Genomic DNA, 25001 nt, shown 5'->3' with positions numbered 1-25001 from the left:
TATATATACACTTTATTATTTTAATCTTGTCTCCATATGTAATCTCCAAAAAATATATAGGCACTCTTTGTCATACATGCATAGCTGTTTATTGTTTCATTCATTTATTTATTCCACTATGGTGAATATTAGAATGAAGGCTCTTGTGCTGGAATGAGATTCTGTCCCATGTTGGCACGAATTTACAAAACTTCATTACGACTGCCACTAGGGGGCGAACTCTGACAGTCGTGTCCGAATGTCGTGTACAATGGAAAGGCGGCTTTAAACCCGAGTCCGACCCAACCCAGAGGCAAATTTTTTTAACCCGACCAGTCTGCAGCCCCTCACGCACCAGTCAAACATAAAGAAACCCCGGTGGCCACGCATCAAATTTCGTCCACTGCTTTATTTATTTTCCTTTGCTATCTGAAGGTAACTGCTAAAATGTGCTTTCAAAATTGATTGACAGGTCTGACTCAACGAAAATTAACCTGCCACCGGATGTCGCTGGCGCTCTTGGCAAACAGAGGAGGGGTTGGAAAAGGACTCGATGCACACATGCGAAATAGTTTGGGTCTTCTCGGGTCCGTTCGGCAAAAACATATTGATTTTAAATTACCCAAGGCCGCTAGTATTATACCCGAGTCGTGTCCGAGGCACACGTGAAACTTTTAGACCCGAACCCGCTTGGGTCGGACCTCGGGTTATCGGATCTAAGTGGGCCCGTGATGACTATAGTGTAGAAGTATATAGTGGGGTTCGAAAGTCCATAGTAGAAAATGACCAAGTGCACCTTCATTATTTCTAATTCATAAATCAAATGCAAAATCAAGCAAATTTATGGAAATTATGATGACAATTTCATTGTCCAAATAGTCGATTTCCTTAGTTCCATTGAAGCACATTCTGTATGATGTACTGTCAAAGCAATAGTAAAATCTACTTAAAATGCAAAATAGATGTATTTTCCTATTTAAATTATCAATATTTTATATTGTAATAAAAAATATCTTTAAAAAATATCCAAAACAGACACAGTCACAAGTGTGTCTGAGAATGTTGGACCTCGCTACACCCATCCTCATATTTACATTTATGCATTTGACAGAAACTTTCATTATGCATTCAAGCTATACATTTTATTATTAATATGTTTGATCCCTGGGATCGAACCCATGGCCTTTGTGCTGTTAATGCAATGCTCTGTTACACGAACTACAAGAATACATTTTTAGCACAAACCTGTGTGATAAGGAATTTTGTGAGTCTCTCAGGAAGTCGACCTTTCTCGCTAGACAGGATCATCTCCAGCATGTCGCCATGAAGTTTCTCCATTACCACAAACACCTTCTCGGGCGTCTCAAACATGCACTCTAGATTTACTATACCCAAGTGTCTCAGGCTCTGATGGCATAGGGGAGAAAAAAAGAAAAGCGGTGATGGAGCCTAATGAGTCACCACATTGTCACCTGTTTGCATTCATGAGCTTATATTAGGTGTCCACACACAACATGTTCAATTGTGATGAATGAGTTCATTATAATTCTGTCCAACAACATCAACAGCTGGACACAGGTTCAATTCAACATTGATTCTTCATCGCCCCCTGCTGGTTACCTGCAGTATGGCCACTTCATTCCTCAGCTGGCTCTCCTGCTTGGTCGGGAATCGCAGCTTGTCAATCACCTTCACAGCGACGTCCCGCCCACTTTTCCTGTGTTTCCCTGAGGTGAGGTTAGGATATTATAGTAATCTGTGTTTGTTGCAGCATATTTACATCGTTGTATAGTTGTCAATATTTTATTTTGCCGTAATAGCAAAGCACACACGTGTCTTTACAAAATGTCAAAATTAGTCTTCAATTATTTTGAAATAAACAAACCTCCATACACCACACCAAACTGTCCAGAACCCAGAACCTCATCAGCAAAGATCTGGTAGACCATTCCAATATCCTGTTGTGCACATCATCACCATCATAATCATTATCATCACACTGATTGATGCCATTCAGTTTTAAAGGTCAAATTGGGCCACTTACCACATTCTCCTGAATCTGGCTGTTAGACACAGAGATGTTGACTGACGCTTGGCCTGAGAATCGAACAGATCGATATAAACCACATTAGCCTCATTTAATCATCTCCATGTTATGCTCACATTACACAGACAATCTAAAGCATTTGTGTAGGTTTTGTACGCACAAACGCTATTTTCAAAAATATTATTTCACAATTTGTGTTTAAAATGTCTGCATTTATTCTTGTCATGTGCATTATTGATATGTGGAGGTTTTGAATGTTCAATCACACTGCATTGTGGGATGTAGCTGTATACTTTGTATACTAAGACTTAAGTCATCCATGTTTGCCATTACACACAATATGTCACTGGAGCAGTATCCTTTCAAAAAGTACACCTTTGTACCTGAACATTGCATATTAGTACCTCAAAGGTTAATGGCACAGATTAGGACCTTTTCAATGAGTATCGTCCCAGAGTTTACATGTTGGGAAAAATTCACCATCCACAATTATATGTTTATTGAGGATATGCAAAGTATTTGCATAATTTCTGATAACCTATGTGAAAACCCAACTAAAGTCTTTTTTTGTGATTTACTGTTTTCTACATAAAATCTGAACAATCTGTAAAAATTTGGGGTGTTAACCGATTAATCGCATACAAAATAAAAGTTTGTGTTTGCATAATACACAGTATAGGCGTGTACTGTGTGTAATTATTATGTATATATAAATACACAAACATTCATGTATATATTTTGGAAACATTTACATGTATATATATATATATATATATATATATATATATATATATATATATATATATATATATATATTATATTATATTTATATATAAAAAATATTTTCTCAAATGTATTTATGTTTATGTGTGTAATATTAAAATATATAATATATTAACATAAACTTTTATTTTCTATACGATTAATCATGATTAATCATTTGGCAGCTCTATGGTGAAAATATAACCTGGATATCTTTAAAGGGAAACACCAAGTTTTTTTTATATTTTACTATGTTCTTACCTTAAATTAGACAAATTACACACCGGTTTCATCAGTTTTCAATGTGTTTTCAATGTGTGCACTTAATCTTTGTATAGCATGTTGGGAATGTGTTAGCATTTAGCCTAGACCCATTCATTCCTTAGGATCCAAACAGGGATGAATTTAGAAGATAAAAAATGAGAACTATATTGTATGGCGGAAGAGCACTTAAGGGCTCGTTATAGTTGTGCGTAGGTCATAAGGCGTAGCCGTGACGGCGTAGGTTCCGCGTCGGTTTTCATTTATACTTTTGCATCGTCGTCCGTGTCGATGTGCAAAAACACACGCAGACCGCTGGTAGGCAGTAACCACGCGTGTAACCACAGTAGCAGCGCGACCGTCAAAGAAGAAGAAGCTTGTTTGAGTTAAATCACTCCTCAACTTAGCTCATCTATGTTTTCACCGTCCCAAACGGAAATACCTATGATGCAGTTTTTTTACCTGACGGGAGGGGTTCTGGAGGACCAATCACAGTGCTTGCGGTCCGCGTAGAACTGACGCGCTGTTAGAAATTTAGCGAGGTGCACGTCAGGCTACGCACAGGCTACGGATAACCTACGGCGTAGAGCTTACGCACGACTATAAATCGGGCTTTAGTTTGCAGCACTTCGACCTTGGGCGCAGTAACATCAACACTTATGTGAACTCCCCCATCTCGCTCAAACTCAGTGAAGGGGAGTGATGATGTTACTGCTCTTCCGCCATACAATATAGTTCTCATTTTTTATTCACTTAAAAAATCGCCACATTTTGTTTTGTGCCACCATACTTACTCATGTAACTACTCATGTAATAGTCTTTAAATAGGGAAAACATGGAAGTGTTTGGTGGCTTCTAAATTCATCCCTGTTTGGATCCTAAGGAATGAATGGTGCTAAGCTAAATGCTAACACATTCACGATGCGCTGTACAAAGATTAAGTGCACGCATTGAAAAAAGATAAGTACTGTATTAATTCATCTAAGTTGAGGTAAGAACATAGTAAAATATTAAAAACGGTGATGTTTTCCTTTAATACTGACTAATCTCTAAGAACCTAATAACTTGATTATGAGACAATATGCTGGATTTGACAGACAGGGTCACATTATGCCTAATTTATAATGAAGTATAATTATAAGCTCTTCCAAACAAAGCTTTGGTCCGACTTACGATGAGGGATGTGTCCTTCTGCCGGCGGGTTGTCTTGAAAGATGACCGGCATAAGCGCTTGACGAATAGCAGTCTCCCAGCATTTGGCGAATTCCCGGCCCACTCCGCTATTGGGCGCAATGGAGCTGGGCGCGGCAAAGTGCGGAAGGTTGGGGTCCTCCCCGACGAAGTAGATCATGTTGCTCGTCATAATCTCAAAGCAGTGGGGACTCGTGCTAACAGGCATGAGCGAGAAATCACCCGCCGGGCGTACCTCCAGAATTTCTGACAGAGGGATCTCCTGTGAAGGAGGAAATGGAGCAAATTCAGGCAATGCATTAGGTTTAAGGGAGGTACATTTTTGGTGAACTCATTTCTCTACATAAGGGTGCAAGGACATGCAATAATATGTATTGTATGTGATTTAGAGTATTTATACCTTGTAGTATTTGTTGGTGGTATCGTTCTGAAATAGGATAATGCATTTGCAGTCCAGTCGCCAGTAGTGTCTCTTCCTCTGTTGGAGGGTGAGGTGAGAGGTCAGAGATCAAACAGTAGGTCAACAAGGGGTTGATGCGTCACCCCAGCAGACAGGAAGAAAATTAAAGATTAAACAAAGCTGTAGAGGAGAAAAGATGAGACGAGACAAGAGAAAAACCAAGAGGAAAGTTAGAAGAAAGAAGACTACAGACTCAGACGTTACGTAGAAATTCCGAAGCGTAACAGGAGGTGAAAAGCAGGTCAATAGATCAATGCTGAGAAAATGCCTCGGACTATTTTTCTATTCTTTGTCAAAATACATCTAGAAGCACCGCGACATTTAGTGCCATTGATTCACACGAATCAATGTCCAGTCTAATAGTCGCCCGGTAGGGGACAGGCACAGCAGAATAGACTGTGATTTAAAAGCTGAAGATTTGGTAATATTATAGGGCAGACTGATACAAAGCAAAGAAAGATATATCAATAGTGATGTTTCAAGCTAAACAGGACGTTGTACAGAGTAAAAACCCCGATATACTTGTACTGAAAGCGACAAATGAATGGACGTGACGTCATTTCAGGACAGTATGTTTCAGCGGTTTTAAAAAGTTTACCAGCAACTTACAGGAAAGGCACACTTTGTTAAACACTGTCTAACTGATGATGTAAGAGCTGGGTGTGGTCTGTAGCTCCACCCACTTTTACACAAACATTTTATCTTCTCATATCATCACATATTTAAAGGAAAACACCACAATTATTTTATACCTCAACTTAGATGAATTAATACATACTTATCTTTATTCAATCCGTGCACTTTGTACAGCGCCTCATAAATGTGTTAGCGTTTAGCCTAGCCCCATTCATTCCTAAGGATCCAAACGGGGATGAATTTATAGGTCACCAAACACTTCCATGTTTTCCTTATTTAAGGGCTATTACATGAGTATTTACACGAGTAAGTATGGTGGCACAAACTAAAATCCATAGGAATGAATGGGGCTAGGCTACATGCCATCACATTCACAAAGCGTCTCACAAAGATTAAAAGTGCACACATTAAAAAAAGATAGGTAGGTATCCATTTATCTAAGTTGAGGTAACATAGTAAAAATTGAAAAAATGGTGGTGTTTTCCTTTAAACTTTCAAATGAATTTGCTTGGCACTCTTTTTAAAACAAATAAGAGCCATGCTGCGAGTATGCCAGGGACTTAAAAACACTGTGTACTATATAAAAGGTTCAAAGTATTTACCAATGTGTCCTTGTTGCTGTAGTGCACCATCCAGCCCTCTTTGATGGCCGTGCTCGAGCGACGTGTGGTCTGTCTGATTGACTGCACAACTCTCATCAGAGGAATATTAGCACTGGGAAAATATGACAGCATACAGTCTGTATATGAATATCTGGATTCAGATGTGTAATAGACACAAAGGGTTAACTTACATACAAGCAGTTTTAAAAAGGAGTCTGAAATTCTGATATTTTCACACATTAAAAAATAAATACGACCTCGCGTTGTGCCAATCACGTTTCAAACTGCCATCAAAACTTTCATCCTTAATAACATTTTTTGGATTGAATTCAATTTCTTTTTTTTTACATAGCAATTATTTTGAGAGGTGTTTTGACAATTCAGAGCCATCGTACAAGCAAACGCTAAAATCCAGGATAGCGTCTGACTATAGTTGGTTCACTTTGTCTCGCAGAACAAAGGGCGGAATACAAAGAGACGGAATATAAAGACAGATGATTGCGGAACAGCTTGGAAAACAGAATGGCAGGTACTCATTTCAAGACAAGGGTGAATGAAAGATTATACAGTATTGTGCTAAAGTTAACCAAGCTTGTTGCTCATTCATCCATTTGTAGTGAAAAGTGCTAACATTATAAAGACTACACTTGTATTGCTTTGTAATTTTTTTTCACAACGGATTAATTAATGCGCATCAGACTCAGCGTGCATCAGACATTTATAGGTTGACAAATACAAAAAAAAGGATTCAGATATGAAAATAAAATTGGATTTTAGTGTGCAAAGATCTTTAGGGATAAAAACATAAATACTGAAAACTGCACCTTATTCATGAAACATTAAGTGAATTTCAGTATACGTTAGGTACACTCTTAAAGGGGTTATATTGCTAAAAAGAACATTATTTTGTGCATTTTGTGTAATACTATGTGTCTACGCAAAATAAACACATTATTTTCCAAATAACATACATTATTGTTGCTACTTTATGCCCCGCCTTTCTGAATTTCATACATTTTTACAAAGCACGTTTTAGGAAAAAGCTTGGTGTGCTCCGATTGGCCGGCTATTCAGTGCGTTGTGATTGGCCGACTACCTCAAGCTTGTGATGAAGATGTTTCGCCCCTTAACATATTTGGAAGATCAGCTCCCAAAGCACAGGCAACGATAAAATCGATACAGCGAGAATAAAAGTTACGCCTTCTTTTATTCCTTATACATTTGGGAATTGTTGAGCAAATCTTTCCACACAATGATGTAGATATGTGGGGGCGTGTTTGAATGAGCCATTTTATAAAGGCGTGGATGAGCCTTCGCTTTTAGAATGAATATCTCTTTGGGTTTGAGACTTGACAGATCTTCTATATGCACATACAGCTTTTAACTCTTTACACGCCATTGCTGAGTTATCTCACTAATTAAGAAAAAATATTTGCATGAAAAAAATGTGTTTCTTATGGTTATCTGTAATACTGAAAAAAATACTGAAGCAAAAATAATGTATTAATTTTAAAATCGTGTATGTTTTGATCTTCATCCTGAATCTGATCTCTAATAAAGAATCCTCCAAAAAAATCCTTCACAAAAAATTAATTATTTCAGCTTTTTGCTAAGAGATATAAGCAGAGAAAAAATATAAATAGGGTGAAAGTTTTTTTCCTGTTTTGTTTGTTTGTTTATTGTTTGCTTGAAAGCAGAGGATCTGTTGTTACGTTTGATATATTTTTATGTTTATATATTTTTAGAAGAACATTTTCCTGGAAGGCATTTTGTGAAACTTTTGTGAAAATAACAAAAAATGCTGGTGGGCAACTTTTTGAAAAAAGGCTGGCGGGGAATGAGTTAATAGACCAAAGACAAAGGAAAACATAAAATCGCATCAAATGACCCCTTTAAAAATAAAAAACATTAAATGTTACCATAAAAAACCTTTAGCATCCACATAACCTTTCTGTTAAACCAAAGGTTATTTATTTGTTGTAGTCAAAAAAGATTGAACAAACTATGAAAAGGTGAGAACGAAATTATTTTTTGAAGAAACTTTGACTGAGGTTTATTAGAGAGCCAAAATTGATTCTTTAAATTCCAATTGGTTCTTGTCATTAAATGTTCCTTAATCAATGTGAAACGTTTTGGCACCTTTATTGTTAAAAAGTGTATAAAACCATTCTTACTTATAATTGTTTACAAAAGAATCCACTAAAGGTGCAATACAATGCCAAACAAGAACCATTTTTGTGTTTCATAATGAACCTTTAAAGCTCACATAACACACGCTGTTTTTTGCATTTCTGATGTTAATCTGGAGTACCTATAGAGTAGTATTACATCCTTTATATCTCCAAAGAGTCTTTAGTTTAATCAGATTTATAAAAGAAAGATTAGCTTACGTACGATAAAGTTTTTTCGATAACGTACAAAAAAATGAAGAAGAAGGAGTTACTACCGCGGGAGGAGCGAGTACGAGTCATACAACACTATACAACACTGTTTAACTTATAATTCACTACATGTTTGTGTCATTTATATAATATGCACGCGCATATTTCCAACATAAGACAGAAGTCTTACTTAACGCATGCAACTCATGACCCGGTTGGGACTTTTCAATGAAATCCAGCGTTAATCAAACACACGCAAAACTCCGCTGCTACCCGGGATAATAAACTATATCCATTGTTTCCATAATGCTGACTTTCTTCTCCTTACATCCAAAAAAACACTTATTCTTTCATGAGATTGTTGAGTTTTGAAATTAAACAAAGTTTGTCGCGTGATAAGATGTTTGCAAGTTCTAGCGTCTCCCGCTGATTGACAGGTGGGCGGGGTTTTCCGGGGGAAGTGCCCATATAAAGAAGTGATACGTACAGGGCCGCATTAAGAGCTCACTGGGCCCCGGGGCTCTGAATTACTGCAGCCCCCCCCCCAACACCACTTTAGGTCACCAAATACAGAGAGAACACATTTTTCTAAAACAATGCTTAAGTTGTTTTTCATAAATATACTCTAGAATAATTCAGAATATCAGTTGCACGTTATAAGCTTTTAGATTAACACTAACCTGTAAACATGACTTGCTAATAGCGAATATAGGGGTGGGCGATGAGCTAAATGTTTTATCATTATACGAGTCATTTTATCTAACAATAATGATATACTTCACAGTCAAGTTATATTACTTTTAATAAGAATTTTATCATATGGAAATTTAATGCCACTAACATTTCAGAATTCTTTTGACCAATTTCCATATCACAAAAAAATAATAGTCACTTAAGAAAATAATCTCAAGCTTACTGATGACAAGAGTTACAATTAATAACAATAGAACAAAGGCACACAAGAAATCGACCTACTTGAAAAACTTAAAGCACTGAATAATATTATATTGTGTAAAGTAATCAAATATACAGTACCTATCTTTCACTATAAATTCAACATTCATTCTTATTTATTTTACAAAAGTGATTCAGTCAATGGCAGTAAATTACTTTATTTCTGATGTTTGATTTATTTATATTTATTTAATGTTTATTTGACAGGGACAAATGGATAAAACATTGCTTTATAAAAAATACAAAGTAGATTCCATGCATACAGGTTTAAAGCCAAGACTAATTTGCAACCCCTGTCCCTGGTTAGGCTTGTAAGGTTAAAACAGAGATTACAGAGTATTGAAGCACAAATTTATAGCTATTAAAATATATACAATAAATACATCAAATACATCAAATAAGATGTGGGCTTAAATAGATGTAGTAGTCACTATAACACAGAATCTAAACAAATTTATACATTAAGTTGTAGCCTGTATAATCAGCGTTCACAAAGTTGTTTCAGTTTTAGCCATTGCTTTAAATGTGTATTAAAAACCTTGAGTCCTTTCAGTGTTTTAATTTCTGATGGTAAAGCATTCCACCATTTTATGCCATTTTAAAGTGATGTCTGACCAAATGTTGTTCTACGTTTTGCGACTATACAGCCTATACAGTGCGGCGCTTGCTAAGCAACCACCGAGTAAGCTGTCTTGTCAATCAAATATTGACGCGTGAGCGCTCTTTTACTGTTAACTGTCATATTAGCAGAAACTTTAAAAATAGGACGCTTGCTCTGACCTTGTTTGAGGGTGAGAGGTGCACAAAGACGCAGGAGAAATTGAGCGAGTGGAGTCCGGTTCTTCAAAGCCCTTGTAAACTTCCCTTCCCACAACGTAAGGCTTGCCTCTCCCCTCATTCGATTGGACAATGCGCCCGACGCGAATGACGTCGGGCGCTTCTCCGCTCTCAGCGCTTCTTCAAAAGCGCGTGCTGCGGCTGGCGGCAAAAACCTAATTTGTAGGGGGCGTGGTAAGGCTTTGGCAATCAGATGTCTAGTAGCAGTCAATCTGCTTCACAGCCAATCACGGGCCCCCTACTTGTTCGGGCCCCGGGGCTTTAGCCCCGCCTAGCCCTATGGTTAATGCGGCCCTGGATACGTATAGAAAACCCCTGAAACGTCAGCTGGACCCGTAATCGAAAAAAACTTTCCGAAACCTGTACGAACCCTGGCGAAGTGCATTTGGCACAGAAATACTCTGTAACACGCCCAACTGATTTTTTTGACACTTTGCCTACGTTTAGCATGAGGAAACAACTCTATAACTGTGTTAATAAGTCAGAATGCATGAAATACCATTGAACCACCCCTTAAACATTCAAGACACATTTCTGTTTCACATAATATTCTTTGTAGTGAAAAAAGGTTGTTTAGACTATAAAATGGTAAGAAATAACATCATTTCGTTTAGGAACCTTTAACTGAATGGTCCTTTGGGGAACCAAAACAGGTACTTCTAACATCACTGTGAATAACCTTTAGTAGCACCTTTTTAAGAGTGTGAATGAGTTGACAATTTTGTTGTGGTTAAATGGTAAAACTTTAAAAATGTGCTTAACAAACCTTTGGTCTCCACCGGCTCCATCCTGGCTGCTGTCTGGGGAGAAGGAGCCAGGGATACTGCAAGCTTCATCTGAATCATCCATCATAGAAGATTTATCGTCATTACTGTAGTCCATCGGCACCTCAGCATCTGTGCTCGGACTCAACATGTCTTCAAGATATAGAAGAAAACAGATGAAGAAATGCAGCAATAATGACATGTTGAGATGCAGAGATGGGTCTGTACAAATATTTCAAATGTGTTAAGTCAGTCAACACTGCTGCTATCACACTCAAATTACCTTCAAGAGTCTCGCCTAAACAGTCGTTTGGGACCTTGTACGCACATCGCTTGTGACAGTTGAACTTACAGTCTGAAAAATATTGGGAAAAAAATTTACTTACTATTAAACATGAAAGTCCAACACAAACAAGTTCAATGTGTGTGTGTGTGTGTGTGTGTGTGTGTGTGTGTGTGTGTGTGTGTGTGTTAGTGTTTTAGAGACAGTGATATTTGGACACTTTGGATAAAAAGAATATATATATATATATATATATATATATATATATATATATATATATATATATATATATATATATATATATATATATATATATATATTTTTTTTTTTTACTATAGTTAAAGGTGTAGTGTTTTTTGAAGGATCTTTTGACAGAAATGCAAAATAAAATACAAAACTATATTATCAGGGGTGTATAAAGACCTTTAATGGTGAACCGTTATGTTTTTATTACCTTAGAATGAAACATTTTTATCTACATACACAGAGGGTCCCCTTACATGGAAGTCGCCATTTTGTGGTGCCATGTTTCTACAGAAGCCCTTAATGGACAAACTTTTTTATGAAGCTACCTCCGAAGATGACATGTTTGTCTGGTGGTGGCTACCATAGCTTCTCTTTGCTTTTTAAAGTGATGGGTGAGCAGTTGACTGAGCCAATTGTTGCAATTCGCAACCTCACCACTAGATGCCACTAAAATTTAAAGACTGCACCTTTAAACTATGGCTACCACAAAATAGCCATGACATTGCTACAAAAATCTGGTTAAACAATAGTTACTGTAGTAAAACCATGGTTTTTCCAGTAGTATTTAATACACCAAAAACATAACAAGGCTGTAACCACACCTTGAAATTTTTGAGAGGACAAAACATTCAGGACTATGCATGTATAGTAACAACATCAAATAAAGCCGTTTCTTGGGGGGGGCTTGTCCCCCTCAGTGTCTATTGGGGTTATAGCCCTGTACTAACACCTTTAGGAGGTCCCTAATTTGTATATGAGTTGTACACTGCAAAAAATGATTTTCGAAAAAAAAGTTCCTAGTATTTTTGTCTCGTTTTCAGCAAAAATATCCAAAAATTCCCAAATTAAGATGCTTTTTCTTGATGAGCAAAACGACCCAAGAAATAAAGAAAATAGTTTTTAGACCAAAAATATGAAATTTAAATGATTTTGTGCATAAAACAAGCAAAAAAATCTGCCAATGGGGTAATACATTTTTTTTTCTTAAATACTAAATTCAAGAAAAATTCTAGAAAAATTTGCTTACCCCAGCACAAAATCACAAAGCACAAAATCACTTAAATTTGATATTTTTTGTCTAAAAACTAGACTTATTTTCTTGGGTCGTTTTGCTCATCAAGAAAAAGCATCTTAATTTAAGAAATTTTAGATATTTTTACTGAAAACAAGACAAACATACTAAGAATTTTTTTTCTTAAAAATATTTATTTGCGGTGTACAACTTCATTTTTATATTTGTATGATCTGCTTCAATCTGGGGTTTAGGGGTGGTGCTTTATTCTTTTTTTTTATATAAATAAATGTGTTAAAATATAAAACAATACATATGGGGCAATTTCCCGGACAGGGTTTAGATTAATCCAGGATTAGGCCTTGGTTATATTAAGACATTTAAGTAGTTTATACAAACATACCTTTCAAAAAATAAACAAATGGTGCGCATCTGGAGACGAAACAATGGCACTGATATATTTCAAGATATGTCAGTGCAAGATGTTTTTAAATTAGGTAGCTCAAACATGCATTTTAGCCTGGATAAACTGGGAACCCCCCCCCCCCCCCATAGTGTTTACAATGAAGACAACAGTAGTTGCCCAAGTAGTTGCAAAATTTAGTTATGAGAAAGGGACTTGATGTGCTTTTTATAATTATTTTGCATCTAAATGATACATTTACATTAACCCATAAATTACAATCTAACCAACTCTTAATACACTCTTAATAATAATGGTGCTTCATGATGCCATGTAAGAACCATTTTTTGCTAAATGGTTCCATAAAGATCCTTTAACATCTGAAGAACCTCTTCAGATTATAAAAGATAAGACAGAAATGATATTTAAAGAACCTTTAACTGAATGGTTCATTCAGAAACCAAGAATGTTTCTTCTATGGCATGGCTGTGAAGAACCTTTTAAGTACCCTTACATTTTAAGAGTGTACAACCAAATTCAAAGGTCAACTCAAGATGATTTGGGCGCTCAAAATAAACAGACCTTTGCACTGTAGCCCCTGGCGAAACAGACCCCTCAACAGTCTCTTGCAGTACTGGCAGACGGTGGGCCGTGTATACGAGTGAATGGCGAATGTGTGCGGGACCTTCACTTTAGTCATCAGGATCTTGTCCAGATGGACGGGACGTCCAGTGTAACAGCGCCTGGCATCGCTGGGAGTGCGGGGCTGAAGACAAAGTAAGATACATTTAAGTCAATTTTCTATAATTTGTTTTACTCAGAAATATATTAGGTTAAGTTAAATAGGTTGTGAACGGCTCTGCATGATATCAAATTTAAAGCACTGTGCCTTATAAGCCATGCCAATTCGTTTAAGCCTTAACTTTTCAGAGGGCGCCCCCTTTGTTAAAAAAACATATTTAATGATACAATGTAGTGCTATTGGTAACTATATTTTTCTGAAGTTTAATTACACAGAATATATGATAAAGTATATTTATAAAATGACATAACCGGGGGTCCCCTGACACCATCTTGCACCCCCCAGTTTGGGAACCACTGATTTAACCTATCTGCTGTTGCACCCTTAAATATTAAACAGACCAGAAGGTTAAAATTTTATTGCCTCATCATGCACTACACAAATCTTTCTTCAATGAAATGTTATCTTGAATGAAAATGCTTCTTTCCCCTCACAAGTGGCAAATCATCGTTAATTGCTCAGCTGGCATTTTCAAAGGGTGATGAACCAAACCAAATGCCAAAAAGTGCTCTGCCCAAATTTCCAACTTAAAGAAAAAAGTCTGTAAGTCAAGTATTATGAAAGATGTTAGGTCAATCCAACTTGTTGTTTTTATAAATGCATGCTGTATTCAGTTTTGGAGTTAAATGTCATAGATAAATACTTCAGAGTAAATAAGCATGCCGTGTACCATGTGTGTGTGTGATCGGACGAGGCTGACTTCCTCTGAGGTCACACTGCTGTTGAGGCTACTGAGGGACTCTGTGGTGGACAGGCGTAGAGATTGACTGCTGGTGAGGGATGTGGTGGACAGGCGACGTTTCCTTACGCCACTGCAGTTGTTGGGAATACTATAGGCACAGCGTTTGTGGTAATTCAGCCCACAGCCTGCAGGGGGAGACAGTGAAAGAAAGGGAAGAAATGTATCTTTATACCCAAGCTTTTCATCATCAATGTTGCCAGGTCCACTTCCTTCAGGTTTTTCATGTTGGTAAAATATGGGCTGTTACAAGATTTTTTTTGGGGGGGTTACAATATAAATATAGCAGCAGTTGTTAAAATGTCCACACCTTCTGTTTATGCAACAGTGTACATGTGTCTTCAGTATTTCTGCCTTGTTTTCTTTGCTACCCACATTAATCCCAAGTTAGAGAGAGCTATATATTGATTTAGATGATAATTTATGCATACAACTGAAAATACTTTATTTCTTGTATTATTATATAATTTGGTCATGGGTTATGCAACAATTTATCATAACAGGGGAATAAAATCCATACACGTCCCACACAGTAAAAAAAATATTTTTTAAGAAAAAATGTTCTTGGTATTTTTGTCTTGTTTTCATTCAAAAATATCTAAAAATTCTTAAATTAAGATGCTTTTTCGTGATGAGCAAAATGACCCAAGAAAATAAGTCTAGTTGTTAGACCAAAAATATCAAATTAAAGTGATTTTGTGCATAAAACAAGCAAAAAATCTGCCAATGGGGTAAGTAAAAAATCAAACATTAAACATTTTTCTTAAACACTAAATTCAATAAAAATGCAAAAAAAATTGCTTACCCCATTGGCAGAATTATTAATTTTTTTGCACAAAATCACTTCAATTTGATATTTTGGGTTGTTTTGCTCATCTAAAAAAGCATCTTAATTTAAGAATTTTTAGATATTTTAACTAAAAATATATTTTTAGATATTTTAACTGTTTTTTGCAGTGCATACACTTAAATTAAGATGTATTTTCTTGATGAAAATGTATTTTCTTCATGCAGAATGACCTAAGAAGATAAGTCTAGTTTTTAAACAAATTTAAAGTAAATTAAGGCTTAAAACAAGCAAAAATTACCAATTGAATTAAGTGTTTATGAAAAAAGTAAACTTTTTTTAAATCTTATTCCATTGGCAGATTTTTTTTTGCTTGTTTTATGCACAAAATCACTTAAATGTGATATTTTGGTCTAAAAACTAGACTTATTTTCTTGGGTCATTTTGCTCATCTAAAAAAAGCATCTTAATTTAAGAACTTTTAGAAATTTTTCATAAAAACAAGACAAAAATACTAAGAAATTTTTTTCTTGAAAATAATTTTTTGAAATGCATTTTTTGCAGTGCATACATTGCAAAAAATGACTTTCTTACTTAGTTTTTTTGTGTTGTTTTCAGTAAAAAAAAAAAAAATCTTAAATTAAGAATTTTCTTGATGAAAATGTATTTTCTTCATGCAAAATGACCTAGGAAAATAAGTCTAGTTTTTAAACAAATAATATAAACTAAGTAAATTAGGGCTTAAAACAAGCAACAGAAAAAATACCAATGGAATAAGAAACTTTTTCTTGAATTAAGTGTTTATGAAAAAACTTAACTTATTTAAAAAAGTTGTCTAAATCGATTTTGCAAGATCTGGCAACACTGCACAAAACACAGTTGTGTTTTTTTTTCTTTAGATTATTAATCTGTTTATAGAAAACAGTCATAGGAAACAAATAGACTTTGGCTACGAAACAATTAAAATATGATATGACATATAGTATAACAAGTATTTTGAGTAAAAACCCAGATAATAGACAGACAAGGATTAGAGGGACAGACTCCAGTCCTCACCGTCACATTTGAGTCCCTGACGCACCAGTCCGAAAAGCATCTCGCCGCAGTGATCACAGAAGGCCGGTGCTCGGTAGGAGTGCACGTTTAAAGCATGCGGCCGTATCTGAAAATCTTCAAATGTGGCAGCAGCTGCAACACAGAGAGAGATAGAGATAGCAAATAAGAGTAAATAATATTAATAGCTCAATTGCAAATGGCACAAGAAGTGAGAAAAATTGTAGGGGCATCCATGACAATTCCTTTAGGATTGATTTAGCATCCAGTATTGTTAAAAGAATAGTTCACCCTAAAGTTAAATTACCCCACAATTTATTAACTTGGAACCAGCATGACACCATTTTGTGTGTATACTAAATCTCAAATAAATAGGTTTACATTTAAACACAATATATCAATTGCTAAAGACACTTCAAATATGAATTGTTTTCTCACACAAATGTATTGTTTCATTTCATAGTAAAAGATACAACATAGTAAAAAAGTGCACAATTTAATGCATTACAAGGCTATGAGGAGCCAAGATATTCAATGAACTCCAAATGTGTTTGGCTGAATAAAGAAAGTCCTACACCTAGGATAGCCTAAATGTGAATAAATTATGGAGTAATTAAATTTTTGGGTGAACTATTCCTTTAAATAAATTGTAATACTGCAATGTCACAAACATATTCAGCTTAATTTAAGTTCACACATCATAAGCAATACAACAAGGCTGCAATTCACTGTTTGTGTGAACACCCCTTTAGTGTTAAGTTACTGCACAGATGACTCATCATAGTCACAACTGATGCAACTCAACTACCAAACAACTCACCGGACAAAACAACCTCCACCAGATCACCTTCCTGAATGTCGGACACCGCCTTCACCAGCTGCAGGATGTTATTGCTGCCGATGTCATGCTTGAAAAGAAGGATCTTGTCGTATATCCCATAAAAGCCACATTCGGGAAACTGCACAAAGCGGATAGAGAGCAAGATTAGACTCATTTGTAACACACATCATTCCCTGATCATGTATCTAAAATACTTTTCAACACCTTTACCACATTACAGCAGCTTATTTGCAACCACAACATCATTCATAGATATTTGGCTGATGAACAACATGGAAAATCCAATTTAGAGATGAGCTACTGCGGACGGCGGTCATGTTATTGGACAGTCATATCTGCTAGAGAGTGTGATGGTGGCATGGAGAGCCGTGTTTGTTGCAGGTGTAGCCACCAGGGATCTACTCTCATATTTGTGCAAGTGTTGCATTTTGGATGGGGGGATGTTGGTTCTTTGCTTCTACCAGCTGCATTTTGAAGATTTCCTGTTGTTGCAGAGAAGCGGCTTCGATTGCCAAAACTCTGCTGTGTCGAGAGCTGCCGTAAGAATTTTGATGTATAAGTATGCGCTATGAGGTCGATAAACTGAATTTTTCTCGATCATTTGAAATACAAGAGTTCAATGTATTATGTAAACATGGCGTAGTGAAAAAGATAGTTCACCCAAAAATAACATTTTTGTCATAATTTACTCACCCTCCTGTTGTTTTAAACCCATTTTTTGGGGGGGGCACAAAAGAAGATATTTTGATAAATGATGGTAAGCATACCCAGACTTTAATGGTATTGTTTACTCTACTATGGAAGTCAGTGGGTACTGTAAATGATGACAGAAATTTTTGGATGAACTATTCCTTTAAAACTATCCCTGGAGGAGTTTTTAGCATTTATTTTTTTTAACAAGGAGAGTAAATGATAGAATTTACAGTTTTTGGGAGAACTACACTGTTAAAAGTGAAAGCTTGCTCCAACTTTTACTTTTTACGGTCTATCCATTTTAAACTATCCCAGAGGATTTTTTTGCGGCTCAGGATATTTGATGCAGTCCTTAGTTGTGTTTAATTATCATCTATTTTTTTAATTGCTTAAGAGAAATAAAAATAAAAATAAAAACAAATGAGACAATTGTTTTAAATGCATTTACAAAACTGTAAAATTTATGTTGATTTTATCTTGATTTGGCTAAATTTGATGAGAAATTTGTTTGAATCTAAAACTGCATTGATTGCAGACCTGCAAATGTGCAGCTCAGCATTGTTGAGATCTTTTCTAAAACTCTAATGGAGACATTTTTAAGATTTCTGGGTGTTTTTCTAACAGGGCCGCCCGAGGCATAAGTGAACTAAGCGGCTGCTTGGGGCCCCGTGGCCACCAGAGGGCCCCCCAATCGTTTTTTTTTACAATTAAATAATTTAAAAAATAATATAAATGAATGAATGAATACAGATGAATAAATTAATAATTCAAGACAAAAAAAATCTGATTTGCAGACAACTGATGTGTGTCTGCAGTTCTAGCGTTTGAGTCATCAATATAGACATCTCGCGTGCATTGACAATTCGCTCCGATGTGCAAGTGCGCATAACTGTAATAAATGATAAGCCGTGTCACAAAAAAGTATGTATCCCTCTGGTGCCGAAAAGAGAAAGAATAAAAGGATAGAGGAGGAGAAAAGAGAGCAAGATAAAGGTATGTTTGCATGATTATTTACAGTATGTTGCAGTAAGTTCTGCAGCAGGTGTGACAGATCGCAGTTGATCCGTGATCGACCCAAGTTTCGGATCGCATGCGATTTGCGGATTAATACGCAAATTTAAATAGGGAAAGTTTATCATTTCACGTGTTTCAAAGGCTTACAAATGTTAAACATTTCAAGTGATTTTAAACAATGTAACCCGCAAAAAGGCACTAAAGTGAGCAGCTCTCTGAACGCACATGCAGTTGAATGTGTCCGGTCCAGCACCAATCAGACGTGATCCTCACTATGCCCTTCAGAGATCAGAACACTTGATGTTCAAACTTTAGAGAACTGTAGTCCATTACTGTACTGTAGTCCATTAACATACATTTGAGGAATAAAGCATGGAAAAACAACGTAACGTTTTTATGCGGCGCCGTTTGTAATTCGTCCTCCATCTGTGTGTATGTGCGTGCGTGCGCGCGTGCGTTTAAGTGCACTCAGTAATGCACACATGGAGACGCGTTTCAGAAAGCAAGCGAGCATACAATCTTTCTGTTCTTGACAGGGCACATACAAACAAAATGATCCAATAAAAACATTTGTTTATGTCTTAGGTTTATGGCTTGTGCTTCTCTTAAAGAGACAGTAACCTCAATTAACCTACTTAAGTCTTTGTCATTAATGTTAATCAAACAATTCAAGACAAAGAGAAAATCACTTCAGTAGCTCTAAAATATAATAATTATATTTAATTCAAAATAAAGACAGTATTATGATTCATTTGATTTGATTTCTGTAGCTAATGCTAATTTTAGCCCTTACTTAATGTGCAACTTTGTTCTTTTTATAAATTTTTTTTAATAAAAAAATTGGTGAGGGGGGCCCCAAACAAATTCTGCTTAGGGCCCCTAAAAGGCTCAGGCCGGCACTGTTTTCTAGTGAGAAATATCTGAGACACAGTATACTTAACCAAAAGTTTCCTTTTAATTTCCATTAAATATCATACAGTGATAACTGAGATATTAATCAGATCTCATATGTGACTTTTCTTTATTATGGGGGAGACCAGCAAATGACCCGGATGAACAGTTTTGTGAGTTACAGGGGGATTCCAGCGGGGTCTTCCGCAGAACCCATTTACTGTAATTAGCTTTACATCTAATGCAGAGGATTCACTTGATTGCCTTTCATGTCAACCCGACAGCTGTGACCGTGCTGACAAACACTGTAAACCTCAGACCCGGCCGGGCGTGATATCGAGCACTTCTGCATTACTGCTATCAACTGCTTACATGGATTAAAGTGAAAAAAATTCTTCTGACTGAAATTTTTTTTCATGCCAAGTTATATTCTTTTAACTAACACTTTATGTAGGCAAGACCAATAGCATTTTAAGGGGAGATTTTTTTGCCATTAATTCCATATTAAAATCTCCTGTGGCATATATAGCTGTACTTCGCATGGCATTTCAGATTAAGGCAAAACAGCAAAACAAGAAATAATTAATGCTTATTCTCTATATTTTTCATTGTTTGTTCATGTTATATAATGCATTTACTAATGTGAACAAATACAACTTTTTCATGTTATATTATTCAGTACACATAAACGAAAAATGCAGGGTCTGTTCTGTTCACACAATAGCTTACAGTCACAGCTCTAATACAGTAACGTTATGTATGAATATAAACCCTGAACGAGTAACTCGAGTCAAACTTTCTCCTAATTTTTCCTAATGGTCGTGTTTATGAGGATACTTGCAAAGACGGGATTTTTGAAGCATATGTATATTTAAGGCCACTAAAGCGGCAAAAATAATCACAAGCTCAATGAGAATGTGCGGCTAGCGTGATCCTCTGACACAGAAACAGCGGACGCATTTAGCAATGTTGTTTGTGTTTGAATGGCTTAAAATCACTTGTTTTTAAACTGTGGTGCTTAAATATATGTACAAATTAGAGGTCGACCGATTTATCGGCCGGCCGATTAATTGGCCGATTTTTGGCATATTTTAAAAAATCGGCCTTGGCCGATTTTGCTGCAAAATTAGGCCGATTAATAGGCAGGCGCATCTGCGGGCACCTAAGCGCTGTTGTAGAACTCGTGACGCTGCCTCTTGCTGCAAGCAGATCGCTCCCGTCTCGTGTGTGTGCAGCCATGCCTTCACAAACAGCTTTACTAAATGATGGCGGATCGCGCGAATTAAGCAGCCAGTACAACAGCGCGACGGACTTATGTCTCGCGGTGCACTGTCCGTGCAAAGATTAGGCTCCTTTCATGTGATTAATGAGTGATGATGAGTTTTGTTTGCGTGACAGAGAGAGAAGAGCCGCGCGCGCACGCTTTCTGTCTCCCTGCTTTTATTACTCAAAACAAAACTGACTCGATGGCGAAAGGTCGGAAGACCAAATCATATCCACAAAGGAAATGTTTTTGTGTTGTTACAGTAACACTTTGTTTACAGTTTTGCGCTGCTCAGCCTGGATTAGAACACAGGGCGTCCGATTCGCAAGCTGACTCCTTTGAACGGATTCGTTTGAATGAACGGTTGAAACAACAGATCTGTCCCAACACTAAACTCACAAGACGTCACTGTCAGCACAATCAGTCACTTATAGCGCCTCAGAAATGAGAATGTAAATGTGTTTAGAAAGATTTGCCCTAAATAACAGTCTCAACTAAAAACCATAGACATTTACTATGTTAACTTTATGATGAATAAATATTTTATCAGGTCTACCAAATAAGGATTTTATCCTACAAAGCAATAAAAGCCATAGTAAAAAACTGATCAAAGATGATGACAGCAGAGTGTCAGGTAATATCTGTGTCTGATAAATGCATGGTGCAGAGGAGCTTGTAAAACTCTTCAGAAAGACCAGTCATATTTTTAAATACTTTGACTTAAATAGTGACATTTTTGCATTTAAAATATCTGCTAATAATGATGAGAACATTTTGATTATTATGTACATATAGAAAATCGGCCAAACATATCGGCCATCGGCTGCCCTGATTTCTAAAAAATCGGCATCGGCATCGGCCAGAGAAAAAGCATATCGGTCGACCTCTAGTACAAATGTTACGTTTTTGTGACCACGTGCAAATGCAACTGCAAGAACTGACAGTTGGATGACATCAAAGTGCCGCGAGAGCATTTCGGAAGCAGTCTCCTCTTATGATTCCTCGTCAATCGCTCTCACGGGATTTGGATGTCATCTGCCTCTTGGTTCTTGTGGCGCCACATTATGTTTACCCACGAGTTTAACAAACCTGTTGTCAGCCACCGGTTAGATCAGCATAGCAATTAAAACGGGACGCGGGTAATCACGTATGGGATAAATTATTTACCCCCAAAATACAGGACCCTTAATGATATTGTGCAAAGACACGCAAGTTACCTGGCTGTTTGGTTGTTTTAGCCCACGAACTGAAAGGCTTGCCAATATTCCTCATTTCGCTAAGCCAAGTCTATCTCCATTGGTCTTTTACACCTTTATCAAAACATCGGAGCCTTCCTGCATTATAAGTTTGTCCATGCTAGCTGAAATAAAGATTTACCTCAGCTTAACGTGATACAGCCCGAAAACACAGAGTGGATCTGGTGCGTAGTGATTACAGTGGTTCTCAAACTTTTTCAGCGTGCGGCCCCCCTTGTGTATGGCGCATTCCTTCGCGGCCCCCCCAAAGAAAATGTATCACAAGATACTGTTTTAAAACTCAACTTTTAATTAAACAAAACATATTAAATGATACGAAGTAGTGCTGTTGATTATTTTTTTTAGGTTTAATTACACAGAATTCATGATAAATTAATTTATTTTATAAAATGTCATAAAACTGGGGCCCCCCTGGCACCATCTCGCGGCCCCCCTGGGGGCCCCGGCCCCCAGTTTGAGAACCACTGGATTACAGAACGCTTACAGTGGATAGCGGAACGTGATTTCGCTCCACTCCAGGCTTTGATCACATTCCACTTAAAAGCCAATGTGAATACACGTCGTCTTCATAAAAAGTGAATTTAATAATTTTGCAGTTGACGGAAATCCGTCTAGCGACTAAAAACTTTAATCCATGTGCTTACAGAGTAAAATCCCACTTGGCACAGGCGTAAAGAAAAGACCACCCACCTGCATGAGCCAGCCAAGAGTATATTTGAAATGACAAGGCTGCTCAATAGCATGACGGAGGTGCACTGTTACACGTATAAATAAAAAAGATATACCCCCCAACCCCGTACAGCAGGTGAAAAGGGTGTGGGACACAAGCTTGATGATGTCACTCAAATGCATACAGGCTTATCAATAGAGGAGATCTAGTAAATAGTTTGTGGCACAGGAGACATTTAGTGGGATTTTCCACTGAAAACATGGCAACTACAGATCTAAAGAGCGCATAAAAACACACTCAGACATTCTTAAAGCCATTCATCCATAGATAATCCTGTTAATAAGTAAAATCAAGTTTAAGGTTCAACCGGAATGGTATTCAAGATTCAAGTTACGGAGGCTTTTTAGTTATAAACAGAGGTTTTCCGATCATTGACACGCTAATGTAGTACGCAAAATTGGGAATCATGTTGACGTTTTGATATGAGCGTGGAAAATCAATTCACTGCAAAAGTACAAGGGGTGTGAGTAAGTTGAACCCAGATTCGACATCAGAGATCTTCAAAGCTCCCCGCAGTTGCAGAAGACAGGAAGAAGCAAAACTCAGATGAAGGAAAAGAAACAGACCTTGATATTTTGCCAAATCTGCATGGTTTAGGGTGCTGTTAAGGTATGTTATAAAACAGTCACACTTATTAGTGTTTCTCAGGAGAAACATCTTAAAAGTTTAGGCAAAAGTTTTTAATTGATCTCTGTTTCATCTCAGGAAAAACAACACATTTACTGCACTGAATTACACACTCCATAACAAAAACAGCATTCCGGTTCCTGTTTTTCCACTTCCAGAACCACCTAAGGATTCCTGTGTGTTCCTTTAAGAACACATCTGGATAACCTTCACCTCACTTAGATGAGTAGAGGAACCCAGGCCTGTGCTTCCCGCCCAAAACACTACCTCCCTCTCCCTCAAGGGTCCACAAGAAAGTCAACAACCCTTCATCTCGCCTATGGTATTTCTAAAGGCTTGAGCCTCTGCCAATGAATATAGTCCACACCCGGCCTGCTACCGCAACTTTTGAGCAACATCCAAACATATACAACAGCAGCAGCCGACCACAAGGAAACAGACAAACAGTCCTAAAGGGTTTAAGACTCTTGCTAAACTGGAAAAAGTCTCATAAAAATTGGTTTCAATTAAAGCGTCAGGAACAGGATAGAAAAAGTACTACTAAATAGTTTCAGATATATAGTTTTATTATTGTATAGTAAAGTTATGAAGTATAGTCAATTTTTTTAAAGAGTACCCCATGGTCTGCCAGATTTTTGAAACCTGGCATATATTATTTGCTTAGGTTGCATGAGGAGAATCTAGTATTAGATGCATTGCATTTTGTCGCAATGCCCATGCTTTGAACGTCTGTGTACATGTACGAGTCAAATAAACGATAATTTGCAAGCCAGTGCATTCAACTGTGCGCATACACGTAAACCTGACTATACTCTGGGCTTAACACCGGGTTAACCCTGGTATATTGGTGGCTTCAAACCCAATGGTTGGCTGTATCAGCACTGACCATCTACTGTATACAAAAATCTTTAATACGACCAAAAAATGTACAGCCCTACTGAAGAGACCAGCTAAAACCAGCTTAAGCTGGATAGCTGGTTTTAGCTGGTCTCCCACGCTAGTTTTAGAGTGGTTTGGAACACTTTTAAAAGAGCGGCAATGGTCCAATTCACAATTTGCATATCGTTAACATGTACTAATACACACCAAAGGAAATGTACAAAGGTACAAACCCCAAAGTAAACGATGACGCGAATTAGGGGTGTGCATTGGCACTGCCCTCACAGTTCGATTTAATTACGATTCACCAGATAACGATTCAATTCAATTCGATTCTACGATGCATTGCGATGCATCAGAAATCTACTGTACACAACAAGGCAAATTTTTCATCAGTCAAGTAGTAAAGTCAAGTGCAACTATTCTTAACAAAAACGAAAGCTTAGCAGCTTTAAGACAATGACAATTTTATCCCTGATATGAGAATTTTACACACAGCGTACGTCTTGTCTAGTTTCCCATTAACTTCGTAGAATCCAAAATGTGCCCACATGACTGCTTTCCATGGAAAAGGGTACGTTTTTATTGTCCACTCGAGGCCAGAAAA

The 25001-nt window shown here is 37.0% G+C and overlaps 1 protein-coding gene across 1 annotated transcript in view; it reads right to left on the bottom strand.

Moving 5' to 3' along the window:
• The window catches only part of prkd2 (protein kinase D2), a 55384-nt gene that overhangs the window by 5599 nt on the left and 24784 nt on the right, over window positions 1-25001 (bottom strand). Inside the window, exons 2-14 of the mRNA XM_055196013.2 lie at window positions 17020-17158; window positions 16203-16334; window positions 14291-14487; window positions 13401-13584; window positions 11158-11229; window positions 10877-11027; window positions 5939-6050; window positions 4641-4718; window positions 4223-4502; window positions 2024-2076; window positions 1865-1937; window positions 1600-1706; window positions 1225-1386 (exon numbers count right to left, since the gene is read on the bottom strand). Coding sequence (XP_055051988.2) covers window positions 1225-1386; window positions 1600-1706; window positions 1865-1937; window positions 2024-2076; window positions 4223-4502; window positions 4641-4718; window positions 5939-6050; window positions 10877-11027; window positions 11158-11229; window positions 13401-13584; window positions 14291-14487; window positions 16203-16334; window positions 17020-17158 — 1740 coding nt within the window. The remainder of the gene's footprint in view (window positions 1-1224; window positions 1387-1599; window positions 1707-1864; window positions 1938-2023; window positions 2077-4222; window positions 4503-4640; window positions 4719-5938; window positions 6051-10876; window positions 11028-11157; window positions 11230-13400; window positions 13585-14290; window positions 14488-16202; window positions 16335-17019; window positions 17159-25001) is intronic.

This window comes from Misgurnus anguillicaudatus, chromosome 24, assembly GCF_027580225.2.
Source record: "Misgurnus anguillicaudatus chromosome 24, ASM2758022v2, whole genome shotgun sequence".
NCBI lineage: Eukaryota > Metazoa > Chordata > Actinopteri > Cypriniformes > Cobitidae > Misgurnus > Misgurnus anguillicaudatus.
Note: the sequence above shows the minus strand (reverse complement) of the source record. Positions and strands in the feature narration are given on the sequence as shown.